Here is a 17,204-nt window from a genome sequence, read left to right as displayed (position 1 = left end):
TGCCCCCCTTCCAGTACTCTCTTCAAGCATCCTCGATGTCTCTTACACGGGTGGAGATTACTAGACTCGTTCATTCAGGACCTGATCCAGCTGGATACCAGGAGGACATGATTAGAGCCGCTACAGGAGTTGGGCATGAAGATGGCTTTCTATAGAGAGCATCTTCTCCACCTCACGGGAGATGGGTTTGTGATTCAACCCAACTACATGGACACACATATGTCTCATGGTCTGCGGTGTGCCATTGGTCAGATACGCACATCCTCACATCAGCTGGAGATTGAGACTGGTAGATTCAAAGGATACCAGCAGACAACAGGATATGCCGCTTATGCGGCTAGAGCCAAAGACAAAGCTACATTACATATGTCATTGCACAGTGTACTATAAGATATGGGGCCGGTTCCACTGCTTATTCAAAGAGGGTTTCGGTCCTTTCTATAGGGTCATGAGTTATGAGGATCAGAGATGTCTTGGGCTATATCTACTTGAGTTACACAGATATAGAGACACTTTACTAGGGAGAGATAGAGAGAGACAGTCTCAGAGACAGATTACAGATTTCTTTTCACTAGATATGGGACAGCCAGAGGAACAGCCATCACTACAAAGCTCGGCCTCCACACTCATTCGACCACTACAGGCACTCTCGTCGACCAAGCACTGGAGCTACTAAGATCCAGACGGCCCACGATTGAGGAGAGGGGCTACACAGCATCGACGGAGACTACAGCAGAGGATTCGAGCCATACTCTCTCGATATCCAAAGTGCAAATGAGGATGGATTCTACTAGTAGTATCTTCGTTTTGATTCTTTTTTGTACCCTTCTTTTTGTACCCAGATATGGTATCGGATTCACTATTTTGTAACAGTTTGGTCTCATAGGTCATTTTGGTCTTTTGAAGACGTTAATATAACATTTCATCTCTCTCTCTCTCTCTCTCTCTCTCTCTCTCTCTCTCTCTCTCTCTCTCTCTCTCTCTCTCTCTCTCTCTCTCTCTCTCTCTCTAAATGATAACTACAAAACATTAGCCCAGTATATTACACAATGCAAAAAGAAAAACAAACAAGGTAATAGGTTGTGGCTTTACCTGAAGGATTTTAAAAGTCCCAAGCCACGATAGAACTCAACAAAGGCAGCTCGTAGCACCTTCTTTGCATGATGCAATTTTTTCTTTGAAATAACCACTTCAAATTGGGGACTTGTGTAAGTACTTTGGCAGGATTGGTTATTGGATGAGCTTATCTTGCCCCATAAAAAATGAGACATATCAAGGACTACACTCCCCTTATGGGGTGGTGGCACATGTGGTTTCTTCATCAAAGGACATGCTCCAAAACTTTCATTATGATTTTGTGTATCAGAGCCCAGCTCCTTTTCTTCATCAAACAAGGTGTTGAGTTCATCCCCAATCAATCCATCCGCACTGCAGCTCACAGTTGGAGAGCACAAACCTCCATGTGGTGCACCTTGAATATCATTTCCTAGCAATGCTGCACCACAAAAACATTGTACATCAAGCCACATGTACTAGGTGTTAAAATAGTAATTATCATCTTAACGAATTATGACTTACCCCATTGATCATGAAATCACTCTAAGATTTGAGACCAACTTCGTTAGTACCAGAGCATGCAACTTATTTGAACAAATTAGAAATAGCTCAAAGTATCTTTATGCTGATTTACAATAACAAGATTCCTTGCGAGCATAAATCTGTCTAATGTGCTGCAACAATATCTATACATGGTTGCTAGCATGCAAATATTTCAACACATACACGTTTGAGATTGCATCCAATTTCTGTGGCCCCTTTAAGTGTGTACGCCCAAGTTTGTGACAGACAAACTTTATTCCTTGAGAACCCCCCTGTCTCCTTGCTTGCACTAAAGATTTCTTCAATGTCTAGGGGTAAGCCTGTGCTATATTGCATCAGACTGCGTTGACAACCTCCGAATGTAACAAAACATTAAAAGTCAATACCACCACCTTACAAAAAGAGAGGAGGCCCACCATGAAGGCATTCATCACGAAGGAGAACGCACACCAACTTGCTTTGTGATTCTGTGCCTGCAACCGATGAGGGCCAGTTGGAACTCCCGAATGGGCGGACGCTAGCTCTGCCGGGATTTCCATATTGAACAAGGCCGTCACTAACTTGCCAACGGCGGCACTGCCTCAAAAAGAGAGAGAGAGAGAGAGAGAGAGAGAGAGTCATTTTTTTGCGTTAAAGCGACGGAGGGAGAGAGAGAGAGAGAGAGAACAACTAGTGCAGCCAGCCAGCCAAAACGAACCCTACAGGTACGTGTGCCTCATCCTTTTTGGCCGCCGGTGTAGCCCACGCCCCACCTGTTTCGGCGATAGCCGGCGTCTGCTTCCCATCCAATCAAAGCGAAGCTTTTCAAAAAAAGGACTTTTAGAGGGTTGGTCGGAGCAGTTGTGCTCAAGAATGCCAGCCAGCAGTGAAAGATTCCTGAGAATACTTTTGTGGCTGGAGACTGACCGCCCGGCACATTGTGCTAGGGCTAAGAGAGACCTTTGTACCATCACTCTTGCTTCAAATCAACGCTTTTAATTTATTTATTTTTCTTAGAGGTGATTGAACTTTGAAATTGAATAGGAAAGATGCCACCCTAGGTTCGAGGCAATGCCTCTAGTGGTCAATGTGCAAGCGCTATTATTTATTTTTTTACTCCAAAGGAACGCTAAAAAGCAATGTCTAAAAATAGCTTCAAAAAGCATAAAAATTGTGTACAACATTTCATAGGCACCACGCCTTGTGCAAGCAGGTTGTGCCGCTGCAAAAGAAGCTCACTAACTCTAAAGCCCAACCCAAAAAGAAGGAAAAGAAGTTTAGTCTTCGTCTCGAGTTAAAGACTCATCATGATTGGATAGATCTTTGTTGAGATACCTGGATGTTTTTTTTTCTAGCAGAGAATTTAAAATAGCAACAGCCGACCCATGCAGCCACGCTCAAGATGAGCCATGAAGGCTATATCAAAAAAAAAAAAATCAAAAAGCACACTACAAGGCTTTTATAGGAGCCTATACCCATTACAACAAAAGCATCGAGATCATAACCATCCTAAAATACCATTAAGCCGTAGAAAGGGTGGGGCCCAGGTCCCCATCACCTACAACAAGTCACCCGATATAGACAACTCAGATCGATATTGAGTCATGCAAGCCTCCCCTCGGGGGAGGCTTGCATGACTCCGAGGGGAGGCTTGCATGATTGAGGGGGTATGTCACCCCACCCAGAGATGCGCATAGCCCAAGATTGACCAACGAACGATAGACCAGGAAGAACCAGCCTAACAACTAGCATAACCAAAATTCAGTACCTCCAAATAGGACAAACCCAAAATCTCCAAGTTGTAGGGCAAAAATGCCAAGGTTGCCACGAGCTAACCCGAAGCTGCCACCAATGAACCAGCCCTCCCAATCACCACTTCTCCAAGCCAAAACATGTGCTGCCAAACTAAATCATCCACCATTCTTGCTCTTGGTGGCAGCGCATGGAGAGGTGGCTTCATCTGTCCCTACGGAGATGTTCAGATTTCTCATGTGTGTGAAAGTTTCAACCAAAGCACATTGTCAATGCATACATGCTAGAAATGGTTGTCATAAGATAAGCTGAAGCAAAGGCTTAAACAAAGTCTAAGCCCTCCTCTTATGAATAGATGTTTCTAGCATGCATGCATCGCTTTGTAGTGATCAATGATATCAACTAGCTTATGTTTCACTTATTATAAACCCATTTAGTGCCAAATTCCAATGGCCTTTATCATTGAAAAATTGTGTAAAGAGTGATTATTGTTCTTCATAATCATGCGTTCTATTCTCGTTGCATAGTAGCCAACCAATACTCGCTATTTTGTGCTTTCCTTCAATGATACATCCTCCTCCTCATCACAAAAATTAAAAATAGTAGATACAAAACAATCTTTAGCATAAGATGTACATAGATACCCATACAAGATTATGTGTAATCTGTAGACAACTTACTATCACACAAGTTTGCACAATTCATTTGGTTTGGCATAGTTTGAGACTTTTCAATTTCTTTTCTCTCTTGCTCAAGTGCACCATTTACTCCATGGGATTCAAAACTAGGGAGACTTGTCAAATCCTTTTAAATTCACAAAGATTGGGTATTTTCTTTATGAACTGTCATAATAATCAATATCTAATTCTCCTAAATGATTTTCTCATATTAAACTGATCATTTAATGTGGGGAAGGCCAGGGGAGAAAAAGCTAGAATATTGGTTAAGCTATCAGAACGGCCACAGTAGGGATCCAAAGGAGGGAAAATAGGGATCCAAAGGGGGGGCCATCTGCAAAAGAGCCATGTGCAACAATGGGCTAAAAAGACCCTAAGGTTCAGCCCATTAAGACTTCCAAAATGCTAAGGTTCCAAAATTCAAAGGTTGTGTGCAAAGGTCAACCCTAGGGAAAATTGGATGCTTTGTGTGTGCCCTAAAAGTCTTTGCACATCCCTACATGGGAGGGGGCGAGCCCTAAAGGTAGGGGATGAGAGAGAAAGCCACACACACACACAGGCTCCCTTTACACAAAGGGAATGAGGGACACATGTCAGCTCCCTAGGCCAGATGCCCACAAGGTGTGCCCAATTCCTATTGGAACACCCTTGAAGTGGACCAATGAGAATTAAGCTAGAGCAAATCTAGTTTAATTAATTTAAAAACATTTAATAAAAGAAACCAATGAGAATTAAGTCTCCTAGAAGACTATTGGGCAGTCTCCCAAGGGGTCCAATGAGCATACAGGAGCCCAATGGCTTGCCTGATTCCTATTGGCCAGGAGGCAAAGGGGTCCAATGAGAGCTTAGTTTAATTATTTAATTACCTAAAGCTCTCACAAAAGGGGAAAGGGGGACACATGTCAGAAGGCTATCACTTATGCTGCTTAACATCCATTGGCTTGACTTGGGGAGGTCCAATGAGGCAAAAGCCAGACCAATTTAGCAGGAAGGGCTCGCCCAAGAGAGAGAGAGGGGACTGATTTTTGCTTGGCATTGACACACACACACTCACACTTGACCATGTGTGAAGAAAGAATACTCTATCTCCTCCCAAGCTTTAATGGAGAGCTCATCACTACTCCAAGCTTGTGAGATAGAAGCTTACATCAACACTCTCTTGGCATGTGGATGCAAATCCAACCAAGAGCCAAGCTTCCATGCATGCTCATCTTCTCTACTAAGCTAAGCTATGCTAATATGAGTGATTATGTGAGGAGATGTACATCTTTCTCGTAAGATACTCCTTCTTCCTCTCAATCTACTCTCATACCCTGCTAGCTCTCACCATCTTCAAAGGTGTGTGAGGTCTTGGGTCTGAGAACGGGGATAATTCAAGTTCTGTTTGATTAAGTGTTTTGCTTAGTGCATGAAGCTTCCATCTTCATTGCACTAGCTAGTCTTGAAGGAACACAAAGAATTTTATTGAACAATGTCTCTCTTGATGGGAGAAACCATAATACAAAGCCTTTTGGAGGGGGGACCGGCTCCATGCAAATCCGGTCCTCAACTGTTGTCAATAGCTTAATTTCTCTCTCTTTTGAAAGTATTGTCGATGCTATCTAACTAGGTGTTATGCTTTTTGTTGCTCTCTCCACCCAAGCACTCTTGTAATTCTCATTAGGAATCTATTCTAATGAAATGCCCACTATGTTCATGCTAATTTCCGCTACACATAAGTTATTAGGCCATTAAATGTTACATTGGTATCAGAGCTCAAGGTTTCTCTTTTCTTGCTCAAGAAGGGAGGTCCTCAAGCTAGCTACAAATAGTTGGTATTATTAATTGCCTGTGAGTAAGTAGAATAGGGATTTTTCAGCCTTGCAGTGCGCCTGCCTTCGTGCAGTTAACGGGGCATCACCGTCGAGAGCTATGGTCTTAATAGTGGAGTCCTACGGGGCTTGCCTACGGCTTAACCACTATTGAGCTATTAGAAGCTTGACAGGAGCCGGTGCTGTTTTGGTGTCGAAAGACCCTCTCTTCTATTCCTTGCAATTAATGGTATTCGAGCCGCGGGTACAGTAGCTTGAGTGCTTTTTCTAAAGGGGTAAAGAGGAGTAGCAACTAGGGCTTGAAGTGCCAAAGTACACCTAAAAAGTTTACACCTAAAAGTTGTTAGAATGGCTGACAATAGTAAAGAGAGTGAAATTAATGTTGATAACTTTGATTTTGCTCATGAGCAATCTACTAATGATGCTTCAATGCTTGTTAACTATCTTGTTTCTAGGCTTCAACAAGCCATGGGCAATCCATCTCTCCAAAGTGAAGTGCAACGGCAGCTCCGTGCTCACGGGATTCTCCAAGCTCATCACCATGACGAGAGAACACCTAGGAAGCCTCCTTGTGAGACTACCAAAAGAGGTCTCTCTCCGATTCGGGAAGAAGAAGAGAATCCATATGAAGGGCTCAAGAATTTACTTCTTGATGATGCATCTCCTTCCCAAAGGAGAACTCAAGAGCCTCCACCGAAGGAACGAGAAAGAAGCGAGTCTCCCGCCACCTCGGCGGAGATGGCTCCACGAAGACGGCGGGCTAAACGCTCTCCATCACCACCAAAGCGGAGAAGACCATCACACTCTTCTCCACGCCATAATTCAAAGAGGGATGATAAAAAGCAAGAGAAGAAAAAGGCGAGAAAGAGGACACCCTCTTCTCCATCTTCTTCATCCTCTTCCTCTTATGAAAACTATGGTGAAGATGACAAAGATCAAGACAAGAAAAAGGCGAGAAAGAGGTCACCCTCTTCTCCACCTTCTTCAAATTCTTCACCCTCTGAAGAAAGTGATGGTCCAACCTTTGAACCATCAAAAAGAAGAGGCCATAGGAAATCCTATGCCACATGGAAGAGGTCGTCCAAGTTGAATAAATTCAAAGAGGGAGGGAAGAGCATCTCTTTCCTTACCTATGATGGTACCTTTGGTGCTACGTACGGACAAAGTCTTGGCCTTTATCCAGCAATTCGATGCGGCGTTTGGAGATGAGGGCTTCACGGAGTCCTCTAAGCTACGCCATGTAGCTATGCACTTTCAAAAGTCCGCCAGACAATGGTGGTCTAGCCTACGAGCCAATGGTGAAGCTCCACGAACATGGAAGGCTTTAAGAGCTTCCATTATGAAGCAATTTTTGGCCACCGATGCCAAAGACAAAGTACTCACCGAATGGCAAAGCTTAAAGCTCTCTCCCTATGAATCCATCCACAAATAAGTAGACAAGTTTTGGGACCTACAACTCAAAGCCACTGTCTTCAAAAGGTTGGATTTTGGAGAGCAAAAGCAACAATTTTGTGCAGGCTTAACCGAAGAAATGGCGGAGTATGTCAACTCCCAAAGACCACGTACCATATCGGCGGTAATACACCACACTATGGTCGCCTCTCGAATCAATTTCCAAATGGGGGCAAAAAGAAATAATAAGCCCCCGGAAAACAAGGGTTCCAATGAGCCTAAGGGGAAGGACAATGTCCAAAAGTCTCCTAAGGGCAACTCCAACAAAGCTAAAGAGAAGGGAGTTTACAAAGGTAAGAATAAACTCTCTCCTGAAGAGCTTGAGCGTTATCGTAAGGATAACCGGTGTTTCAAGTGTGGCGAACAAGGGCATGCGTACCGCGCTTGTACCCAAAAGAACAGCCGCCAAGATCCTCCTAGAGCTTCCTTGGTTGAAATCCAAGAGGAGGAGACTCACCAAACTCACCACAAAGGATCTCCTCTATGCCATGCTTGGGGAAAGGTAAGAGAACATGATGCTTTTATTCTCTTTGACCCTGGTTCTACTCACAATTTTATATCTATAGAGTTGGCCACCAAGCTAGGAATACAATCCTACGAGATGGGAGATGTCCTACCCGCAGACAGTGACTTCAAGGGGCAAGAAGCTTCAGCCACTCCCTTAATTGGGAAATTGAGGCTTCATGTCCAAGGCTATGTGGACAAAGAGGAATTCTTTATCTCTCCTCTCAAGCATGAGGATGTAATCCTAGGGGCACCATGGTTTGACCGCCTGGCTGCCGATGTTAAATTTCCTGAAAGGAGAATCTCCTTTAAGTTCAGGGAAAAAGACATGTATATAGATGCTAAGGAAATGGGTAACACCATCCCCATTGTACATACACCAGCTTTCAATAAGTCAATAAAGAGCTCTATTTCCATGTACATGATTTTTGTTAAAGATTCTCAAAATGAACCTAATGCTTTAACAAAAGAAAATAAAAGCAACCAAAAGGAATTAGAGTTATCCAATTTTCTCAAGGGGTTTCAAGATGTTTTTATTGACGACATCCCTTGTGAGCTACCTCCTAAACAAGGTAATGATGACCATGCAATTGAACTTCTTCCAGGAAGTTCACCGCCTAATAAACCTCCTTATAGAGTTTCTCAAGCTCAACATTAAGAGGAGATTATGCGGCAAGTGCATGAGTTAGTTGAGAAGGGTATGGTTAGGCCAAGCTCATCTCCATTTTGCTCACCTGTGCTATTAGTGCAAAAGAAAGACGGCACATATCGTATGTGTGTCGACTATAGAGCACTAAATAGGATCACTATCAAGAATAGGTTTCCCGTTCCACGGGTAGAAGACCTATTTGATAAGCTACAAGGATCGACCTACTTCAGTAGGATTGACCTAAAAAGTGGCTATCATTGAATAAGGATAGTTGATCAAGACATTGTAAAGACCGCATTTCGTACTACATTTGGTCTTTACGAATACATTGTCATGCCTTTTGGCTTGACCAATGCACCAGCCACATTCAACCGCTTGATGGAGAAGCTGTTCAGGCCTCATCGAACCTTCACTGGAGTGTTCTTTGATGATATTATCATCTACTCTAATTCATTGGAGGAACACAAGCAACACCTCCAGGTAATATTTCAAGTTTCAAGCCTTTAAAGAAAACGATTGGGTCTTGTTAAAGTTTCCCAAGGCTCGATTGAAGCACACGACAAGCAAGAATCCTACGGGCCACCAAAAGTACTATGCTAAACTAGCAAAAAGGTACTATGGTCCCTTTCAGATTCTTAGGCCAATCAATGAGATGGCCTATCAACTCAAGTTGCCCAATCATTGGCTCATACACAATTCTTTTCATGTGAGCCTATTAAAGCCTTACAAAGGAGAGCCACCTCAAGAACTAACTATTGAAGACCCACCGGAGATCGAGGACCAAGAAGAGGTGCTGCAGCCCGAGTCCATTCTCCGACATGAAGACAAGGTACTAAGAGGCGGTAAGACTATTCGACGATATCTTATTAAGTTTAAGAATTATCCTTTTGAAGATGCTAGATGGATGCAAGGCATACAATTAAAGGATAACCTAAACCTTGTCAATGCTTACAATGCTTCCCAAGAGTAAGCAAATGTACAAAATGTTAAAAATGAACAAAATTTTTGTCTTATAAGACTCTCTTTTTCTTTATTTGTGCACAAAAATGAAGTAGTATGCATGCTTAGATCAAGTTTGCGGAGACGACGTCTCCCAAACACCAAGTAGAGCTTGTCACTCTACTATGGAAGACTGATAGGACTAATGTGCAGACATGCTTGCGGCAGCCTCAGGCTCTCAAGCGCCAAATGGACTAGTCATCCATTGTGGAATGATGTCGTAGGGTAACATAGGGATCCTCTACCCGCTAAGAAAAGGACTCACGAACATGCTTTATCTTCTCTACACCATAGTCGAGGACGACTATGATTTCAAGAGAGAGGTAATGTCATAATAATCAATATCTAATTCTCCTAAATGATTTTCTCATATTAAACTGATCATTTAATGTGGGGAAGGCCAGGGGAGAAAAAGTTAGAATATTGGTTAAGCTAGGAGACCGGCCACAGTAGGGATCCAAAGGACAAAAAATAGGGATCCAAAGGGGGGGCCATCTGCAAAAGAGCCATGTGCAACAATGGGCTAAAAAGACCCTAAGGTTCAGCCCATTAAGACTTCCAAAATGCTAAGGTTCCAAAATTCAAAGGTTGTGTCCAAAGGTCAACCCTAGGGAAAATTGGATGCTTTGTGTGTGCCCTAAAAGTCTTTGCACATCCCTACATGGGAGGGGGCGAGCCCTAAAGGTAGGGGATGAGAGAGAAAGCCACACACACACACACACATGCTCCCTTTACACAAAGGGAATGAGGGACACATGTCAGGTCCCTAGGCCAGATGCCCACAAGGTGTGCCCAATTCCTATTGGAAGACCCTTGAAGTGGACCAATGAGAATTAAGCTAGAGTAAATCTAGTTTAATTAATTTAAAAACATTTAATGAAATAAACCAATGAGAATTAAGTCTCCTAGAAGACTATTGGGCAGTCTCCCAAGGGGTCCAATGAGCATACAGGAGCCCAATGGCTTGCCTGATTCCTATTGGCCAGGAGGCAAAGGGGTCCAATGAGAGTTTAGTTTAATTATTTAATTACCTAAAGCTCTCACAAAAGGGGAAAGGGGGACACATGTCAGAAGGCTATCACTTATGCTGCTTAACACCCATTGGCTTGACTTGGGGAGGTCCAATTAATGAGGCAAAAGCCAAACCAATTTAGCAGGAAGGGCTCGCCCAAGAGAGAGAGGGGGCTGATTTTTGCTTGGCATTGACACACACACACACACACACACACACACACACTTGACCATGTGTGAAGAAAGAATACTCTATCTCCTCCCAAGCTTTAATGGAGAGCTCATCACCTACTCCAAGCTTGTGAGATAGAAGCCTACATCAACACTCTCTTGGCATGTGGATGCAAATCCAACCAAGAGCCAAGCTTCCATGCATGCTCATCTTCTCTACCAAGCTAATTACTAAGCTAAGCTATGCTAATATGAGTGATTATGTGAGGAGATGTACATCTTTCTCGTAAGATACTCCTTCTTCCTCTCAATCTACTCTCATACCCTGCTAGCTCTCACCATCTTCAAAGGTGTGTGAGGTCTTGGGTCTGAGAACGGGGATAATTCAAGTTGTGTTTGATTAATAAGTGTTTTGCTTAGTGCATGAAGCTTCCATCTTCATTGCACTAGCTAGTCTTGAAGGAACACAAAGAATTGTATTGTACAATGTCTCTCTTGATGGGAGAAACCATAATACAAAGCCTTTTGGAGGGGGGACCGGCTCCATGCAAATCCGGTCCTCAACTGTTGTCAATAGCTTAATTTCTCTCTCTTTTGAAAGTATTGTCGATGCTATCTAACTAGGTGTTATGCTTTTTGTTGCTCTCTCCACCCAAGCACTCTTGTAATTCTCATTAGGAATCTATTCTAGTGAAATGCCCACTATGTTCATGCTAATTTCCGCTACACATAAGTTATTAGGCCATTAAATGTTACATGAACATTTGCATTTCATGGCACACGACTAAAAAAAGGGCAACAAAGTGTTGTAAAAATCTTGTCAAGGACAATTTGTCTGCTTAATACACGATAATCAAGGCAAATGATCAACATTATCCTTCACAAAACCATAACCCCACTAGCCAACATGTAACCTCTGCATTTTGAAATGAATCCAACAAAGATATAATAGGTTGTGGTCTAATTTTGTGTGATGTTTCTAGAGCACAAGCACACTATGCAAAAAATACAAATAATTGCAAAGAGCATGCAAATGAGAAATGTTCATCTTCCTATCATATTACCAAGCATCATAAAGAGTGGAAAATCATAAGGCTTTGGTGGGACAACTATTAATTATATCTAACTCAGTATAGCCTCTACCTAGAAAGCATGTGGCAAGGCCTCACTTTTAACTACGCATCATGCAATTTCCACAAGCACCTAGTTCTACTCAACAACTCCGCTTTGCATAAGCAATTTATGCCACATGCTACCATAAATTTATCAATATTATGAGACATATCCCACCCTTCCTCCATCAAATTGTGCCCACAATACCAACATATTTTCAGAAAGCACATAACAAGTTTAGACTTTTCTTTCACATAGTAAACCCATAAATGCCTTGTGAACTTATCAATCATTTAAAATCTAAAAGTATAAAGAATTCTTAAAGATGAGGTGTGCATACGGCCACAAATACCACTATCTGGCAAGTTGCAATTGATCCTCAAAATAGCTAGAGAAATACATGTTTTGAGCATATCAAATTGTCCAAGCACTTCAAAAATAATTAAAGATTTCCTAAAAGGGACATCATAAGTACAAAGCTTCTTTCAACTCACTAGAGAATATGCATGTTTCAAGCACAAAACACTACAAAAAGTGACATCACAAGTGTACAAATCTTCTTTCAAGCTTCTCTTTAAGCCACTTTGCACAAGGCAAAGTGCATGACATGACATGAGACATACACGTCTTCAAGAGCATTACCTAGTAGTGATTGCAAAAAGGTTAGGTTTGAAGAGGTCATAGAGCTATGAACCCCAAGAGACTGATCCAAGGACAAAATATAGTTTAAAATGTTTCCAAATTTCTAAACGAAAACTCAGATAAGTGCAAAAGGCCATAATCAATGAGATAATCAGGTAGCCTTGCTTCCAAAAATGTATATTTTGTCCAAGATCCTCTAATAACAAGAATGAAGATAAATATAAGTGTTTTTACATTTTTATGAGTAAGTATATAAGGGTATCATGGGTAACAAAGAGAAGTGAAATACCTTAGAGAGGTGTGCCAAGCCCATTAAGCAACATAAATTGAAGATACAAATTCAATGATTTGTCCAACAATCCATGCACATATGTGCTTGATAAATGTTCAAAACTACGTACGTACAATTAGGGGAAATTTGGGATCTCAAAAGAGCCCTCTATGGAAAACAAATTGAACATATAGTAAACCTTTTTCCAAATTCCCTCCAAAATTTAAAGGATTTTGAGACAAGCTTCCACTCATCCATAGCTACATGGTGATATATAAGTCAACTTGTAAGGGGACAAATGCAACCCAATTTTTCCCTGAAAAATATTTGTTTCAATTTACAAATCCCATTTTCATGATGCATTGGATACCTCTAATCGGTTGACTATATAGATTTGGATAGAATCTTTAAACACTCTCCATTCCATGACATTGACCAAAGAATATGTGAAACACTTGAGAAAAATAAAAAAGGTACCTTTCATAAAAAATAGAAGCGCACGTTTCTGGTGAACTAGCCATCTTTGGGAACATAGATAGATTTGGTTGGGTCTTTAAAACATAAGGGTCGTTTTCACAATGTCTTAAATCTTCTACTTGGTTTGATGTGTGATGGAAATTTCTTGCTCAATTCTTGCTCTAGTATTAGATTTGTGTAGTATGATATTTAAGCTACACTTTTTACTCGTACATAATTTTTTTTTGTGGATGCTTAAGAATTGCTTTTGGGAAAAAAATACAATTAATTAGTCCTAGCACAATGTCCAATGGACTCATGAATACAATGGGCATTTTTACTTAGCAGATTCAAGTTGTAGATTGATCAGTGTAGGCATTGCATGTGCAACTATAGCCAAATTTCTTAGACTCCTTTTAGCCACATGTAGAAAAGATTAAAAGACACTTAGGTGAGGCTTAGGTTATGTCATGGGAATAGGATTTCCTTGAATGAGACTACATAACTGCTATATGAATGGGAACATGTTTCAATTCACGTCTCTAGCTTCCAACCACTCTTTGTGGGAGAGCTCAATAATCAACCTCCATACTTATTTATGGCCAACTATATTTTTAACGAAAGAGGAATCTCTTCGCCCACGGCCTTGAGTTTTCTTTGTGACATGTAGTAAGCCATTGCCTCTTTATATTGGTAATATGTAATAGATGTATCTCTACCTCTTTAAAATTAGCTTTCTATAAGCCTTTCATTGACAAACACTTATTTATCATTTACTTCACACTAATGCAACCAGCATGGAAAATTAATATCGTAGTTAGCTACTTATTAGAAAATGAATAGAGGGTAAAAGCTCAAATACTTACACTTCTTGGGTATACTCATTGACGATTTTTGTGGCAATAGAAAGAGGCCCATGGATGCAGGGACTAGTGAGGGAGATGATGATGGTGTCTGTCGATCTTCAAGTGTCCTTCTTAGGCCAACAAGGTTTATTAGTTGGTGCTTGAGAGATTCCATTCTCTTCATATATTCATCCTCCTTGGATGCATAGAAGCTATTCACTTTGTTCAATTCTTCATCCAAGGTTTTGAAAAAGGCTATCTCACCTTCGACATTGCATAAAGGCTCAAGAACTTGAGTCTCAAAGATTTTTAAGTTGCCTTGGATTGATGATTTATGAGGATGTACCTGCAAACAATATGAGCATAATGTTATGCAAGAAGCCTAAAACCACACGTATCTCTTCGACGTAATAATAATGCTTTCTTGAAATAATGAAATTTTGTAGTGCTAGTGCCATAGTTGTTTACGTAAATGGTGTATCATATCGATGAGTAAACCTTTAATTTCCTTACATACTTTTCCAAATGGCATGAAATCTAGCAGAGACCTTGTAGCTAGATAGAGTCCTAAAGGGCACAAAAATTAGTATTGGTGCATTGACACATCTAGTGTGTTTTTCATTGTCGTAACGATCGAGGTAACGACTAAGAAAGTACTTACATATACAGACATACCACAAAGGTACACAAGAACAAGTACATTCTTTAATTGTCAACATCTATTTATCTATCTGTCCGTTTGTCTGTCTGTGTCAAATTGTGTCTCTAGAGTCCAATAGGTCAGTTGTAGGATAGCTGATTTGAGTAATTAACAATACTAGCGTCAGAAGCTAAAATTTCACGTATTCTCTCAACTAGAGCACCTCTCAACTACTAGCCAAAAGCAACACTACCTCCATGTCAATCATCATCTTGGTTATGTAGGATAGTTTAGAAGTATAGAGCTACCTTGAATTGGTATGTCCATGATGATACCCAACAAATTACATTGTGTGGTTGTGCTAGATGAAAATTTGACCTTTAAATGGTTCAATATCTATTGAATCAATGCCCAACTATTTTGATATGATTGCTTTACTTTTAACCTAGCCTACACTTTCTTTGCAAAAATGTGAGATAGTACATTGTTATTTCACAAAAGTCTAACTACCAAACCTTCAAGTCTTTTTTCTTTGGCACAACCTTTCTATCTCTATACTTGTTGCAGTCAAGCTAAAGATTAATTTTGTTAATAGACATGATGTGCTCATAATACAATACTTAGTACTTCATCTTGTTATGGAAGTAATAGCTTGTGCAACTTTCATAATCACCAAACTCATGGAAGAAATCCAATAAATCTCTCTCTCTCTCTCTCTCTCATTTTATATATATATATATATATATATATATATATATATATATATATATATATATATATGCTTCCCCCCTCTGTGAGTATCCCTCTTTGTTGAAATCTACACACTATAGAGAAGGAATGAACTAATCCTAAAATCAATTCCATATATCTTCTCCTTCTCATCAAGCTTTCTCACGCATGTTTTTGCAACATGAAAATGGAATTGCTCAAGGAAAAAACTCTTTCGATTGCTAGTAGTGTAGTCCTTGTGTAGTCAAATTACAATTTTTTTCATTCACGTGCATTGTAAATGCAATGCTGAAGACTCCATGCATACATAAATAGGCACATAAAGAATGGTAATTGAGGAGTATGCAAGTGCTTAGAGATCGACATGGAAATACATACTATACTATGATGCTAATTACATAGTGTATATGCATTTGAAAGCATGAAAATACATATGTCACTGAATACACGTGGGAACAATGGGGATAGATGCATGCTTATGGAAATTAGACCAATGAAGGAGGAGCGTTAACAAACTTTGATGAGTACGGGTGGTGGGGGAGAAGAGAAGGGCTTTCGTCTGGTGAGGAGAGGGGGCGCCGGCTTCTTCTTATTTTTGTTATTGGATATGGTGGGCTGCTGTTGTTGCTCATGATCATGATCTTGTTGAATATGGTGATATACTTGCGCAGCTTGCAGAAGCAGGCACTCATTCAGGACGTGTTCCTTCACGCGCTTGAGGTGCTTCTTGAGCTTCCAATAGTCGCAGAACGCGCCCCTCCACTCCGGGACCAGCTGCAGCTCCAGCTGCTTCGAGAACTTCACCATCTCTCTCTCTCTCTCTCTCTCTCTCGCGCGCGCGCTCGCGCTCAATATATACAGGTAGTCATTAGCGTTGTGCCGCTCATGGGCAATCTCTCTCTCTCTCTCTCTCTCTCTCTCAAGGCTCGTCCTGTAGACAATAGATCTATGAGGTATCTTGGGATTGGTCCTACGACGTTAAAAACTTCTCTGCGCTCTCCTCCCCTCACACAAAACACCTTTACACAGGAAGTACAAATGGCTGATGCTGCGCATGCGCGTCTCCCTCTCTCTCTCTCTCTCTCTCTCTCGACGTGCCTCGCGCACATATACTCGGCCATTACTTAATAAAAGGCGACGTACAATGACCCAACAGGCACGCATTCTCTCTCTCGCTCTTCGGTTATCCGCCCAGCACTTTCTCTCTTCCTTCTAGGGCTTTTCAAGAAAAAGCGGCGCAGTGTCAATCCTGAAGCCTCTACTATAGTGCTTTCTTATTCCTAAAGCCCTTATTCCATTATTCCTTATTAAGCCTCGCGTTACACCATATTTTGTGTACTTATTTTCAGGACATCAATTGTAAGCACTTCAAATTGATCTCTTTCCCATTATAAACAACATTTTCCAATCACTTTTGGGGCCTCGTTGCCGACTGTTATTGATGATGATGCTTGGCCGCATCACTGCCTCATTTGCAAAGCTAAAAGTCTACATGCCATCTTTTCAATGTAGAAACCCCCCCCCCCCCCCCCCCCCCCCCCCCCCCTTTGCCCCAAACTTTCCTATGCCACTAGCGGGTTCTTTTATGCTTGGTGTTTTGTTGTACAACATTGTTCACTCTACTTCTTATTTCAAGAAACTTCTAGAGGATTGTCGATGCACTCCAATAATCTTGTCCTTTGCTCTTTCCCTTTAGACAACGAGATGATGAATTAAGTATACAAATACTAGTTGATAAGATGCTTCCTTGCTTATGCAGAAGCTTATAAACTCAGCCTTTTTTTGCATAAATGTCTTATGTTGATTGGTTAATCAACACTAATTACTTGCATTTACAAGGTGCTTTTATATAGTTATCTTCTCTTAGCTTTAAAAGGGGCCTTTGTTCAAAGACCACTACTGAA

The 17,204-nt window shown here is 41.1% G+C and overlaps 1 protein-coding gene across 2 annotated transcripts in view; it reads right to left on the bottom strand.

Annotated features, from left to right (window-relative positions):
* Positions 1 to 16,371, bottom strand: part of LOC147452224 (phosphate transporter PHO1-3-like) — a 57,577-nt gene extending 41,206 nt beyond the window's left edge. The window contains exons 1-3 of one of the 2 annotated variants that reach the window (XM_086517996.1): positions 15,817 to 16,371; positions 13,953 to 14,277; positions 1,093 to 1,495 (exon numbers count right to left, since the gene is read on the bottom strand). In XM_086517996.1, the coding sequence (XP_086374122.1) occupies positions 1,093 to 1,495; positions 13,953 to 14,277; positions 15,817 to 16,107 (1,019 nt within the window). In that variant the 5' untranslated portion in view covers positions 16,108 to 16,371. Of the gene's footprint in view, positions 1 to 1,092; positions 1,496 to 2,015; positions 2,416 to 13,952; positions 14,278 to 15,816 lie in introns of those variants that run through there. The other variant, XM_086517997.1, reaches the window with a different exon arrangement.
* Between the last annotated feature and the right edge of the window lie 833 nt (positions 16,372 to 17,204).

The sequence above is a fragment of the Adiantum capillus-veneris genome, chromosome 8 (genome assembly GCF_014529385.1).
Source record: "Adiantum capillus-veneris isolate H3 chromosome 8, ASM1452938v2, whole genome shotgun sequence".
NCBI classification, from domain to species: Eukaryota; Viridiplantae; Streptophyta; class Polypodiopsida; order Polypodiales; family Pteridaceae; genus Adiantum; species Adiantum capillus-veneris.
This window is presented reverse-complemented; position numbering and strand designations above follow the sequence as displayed.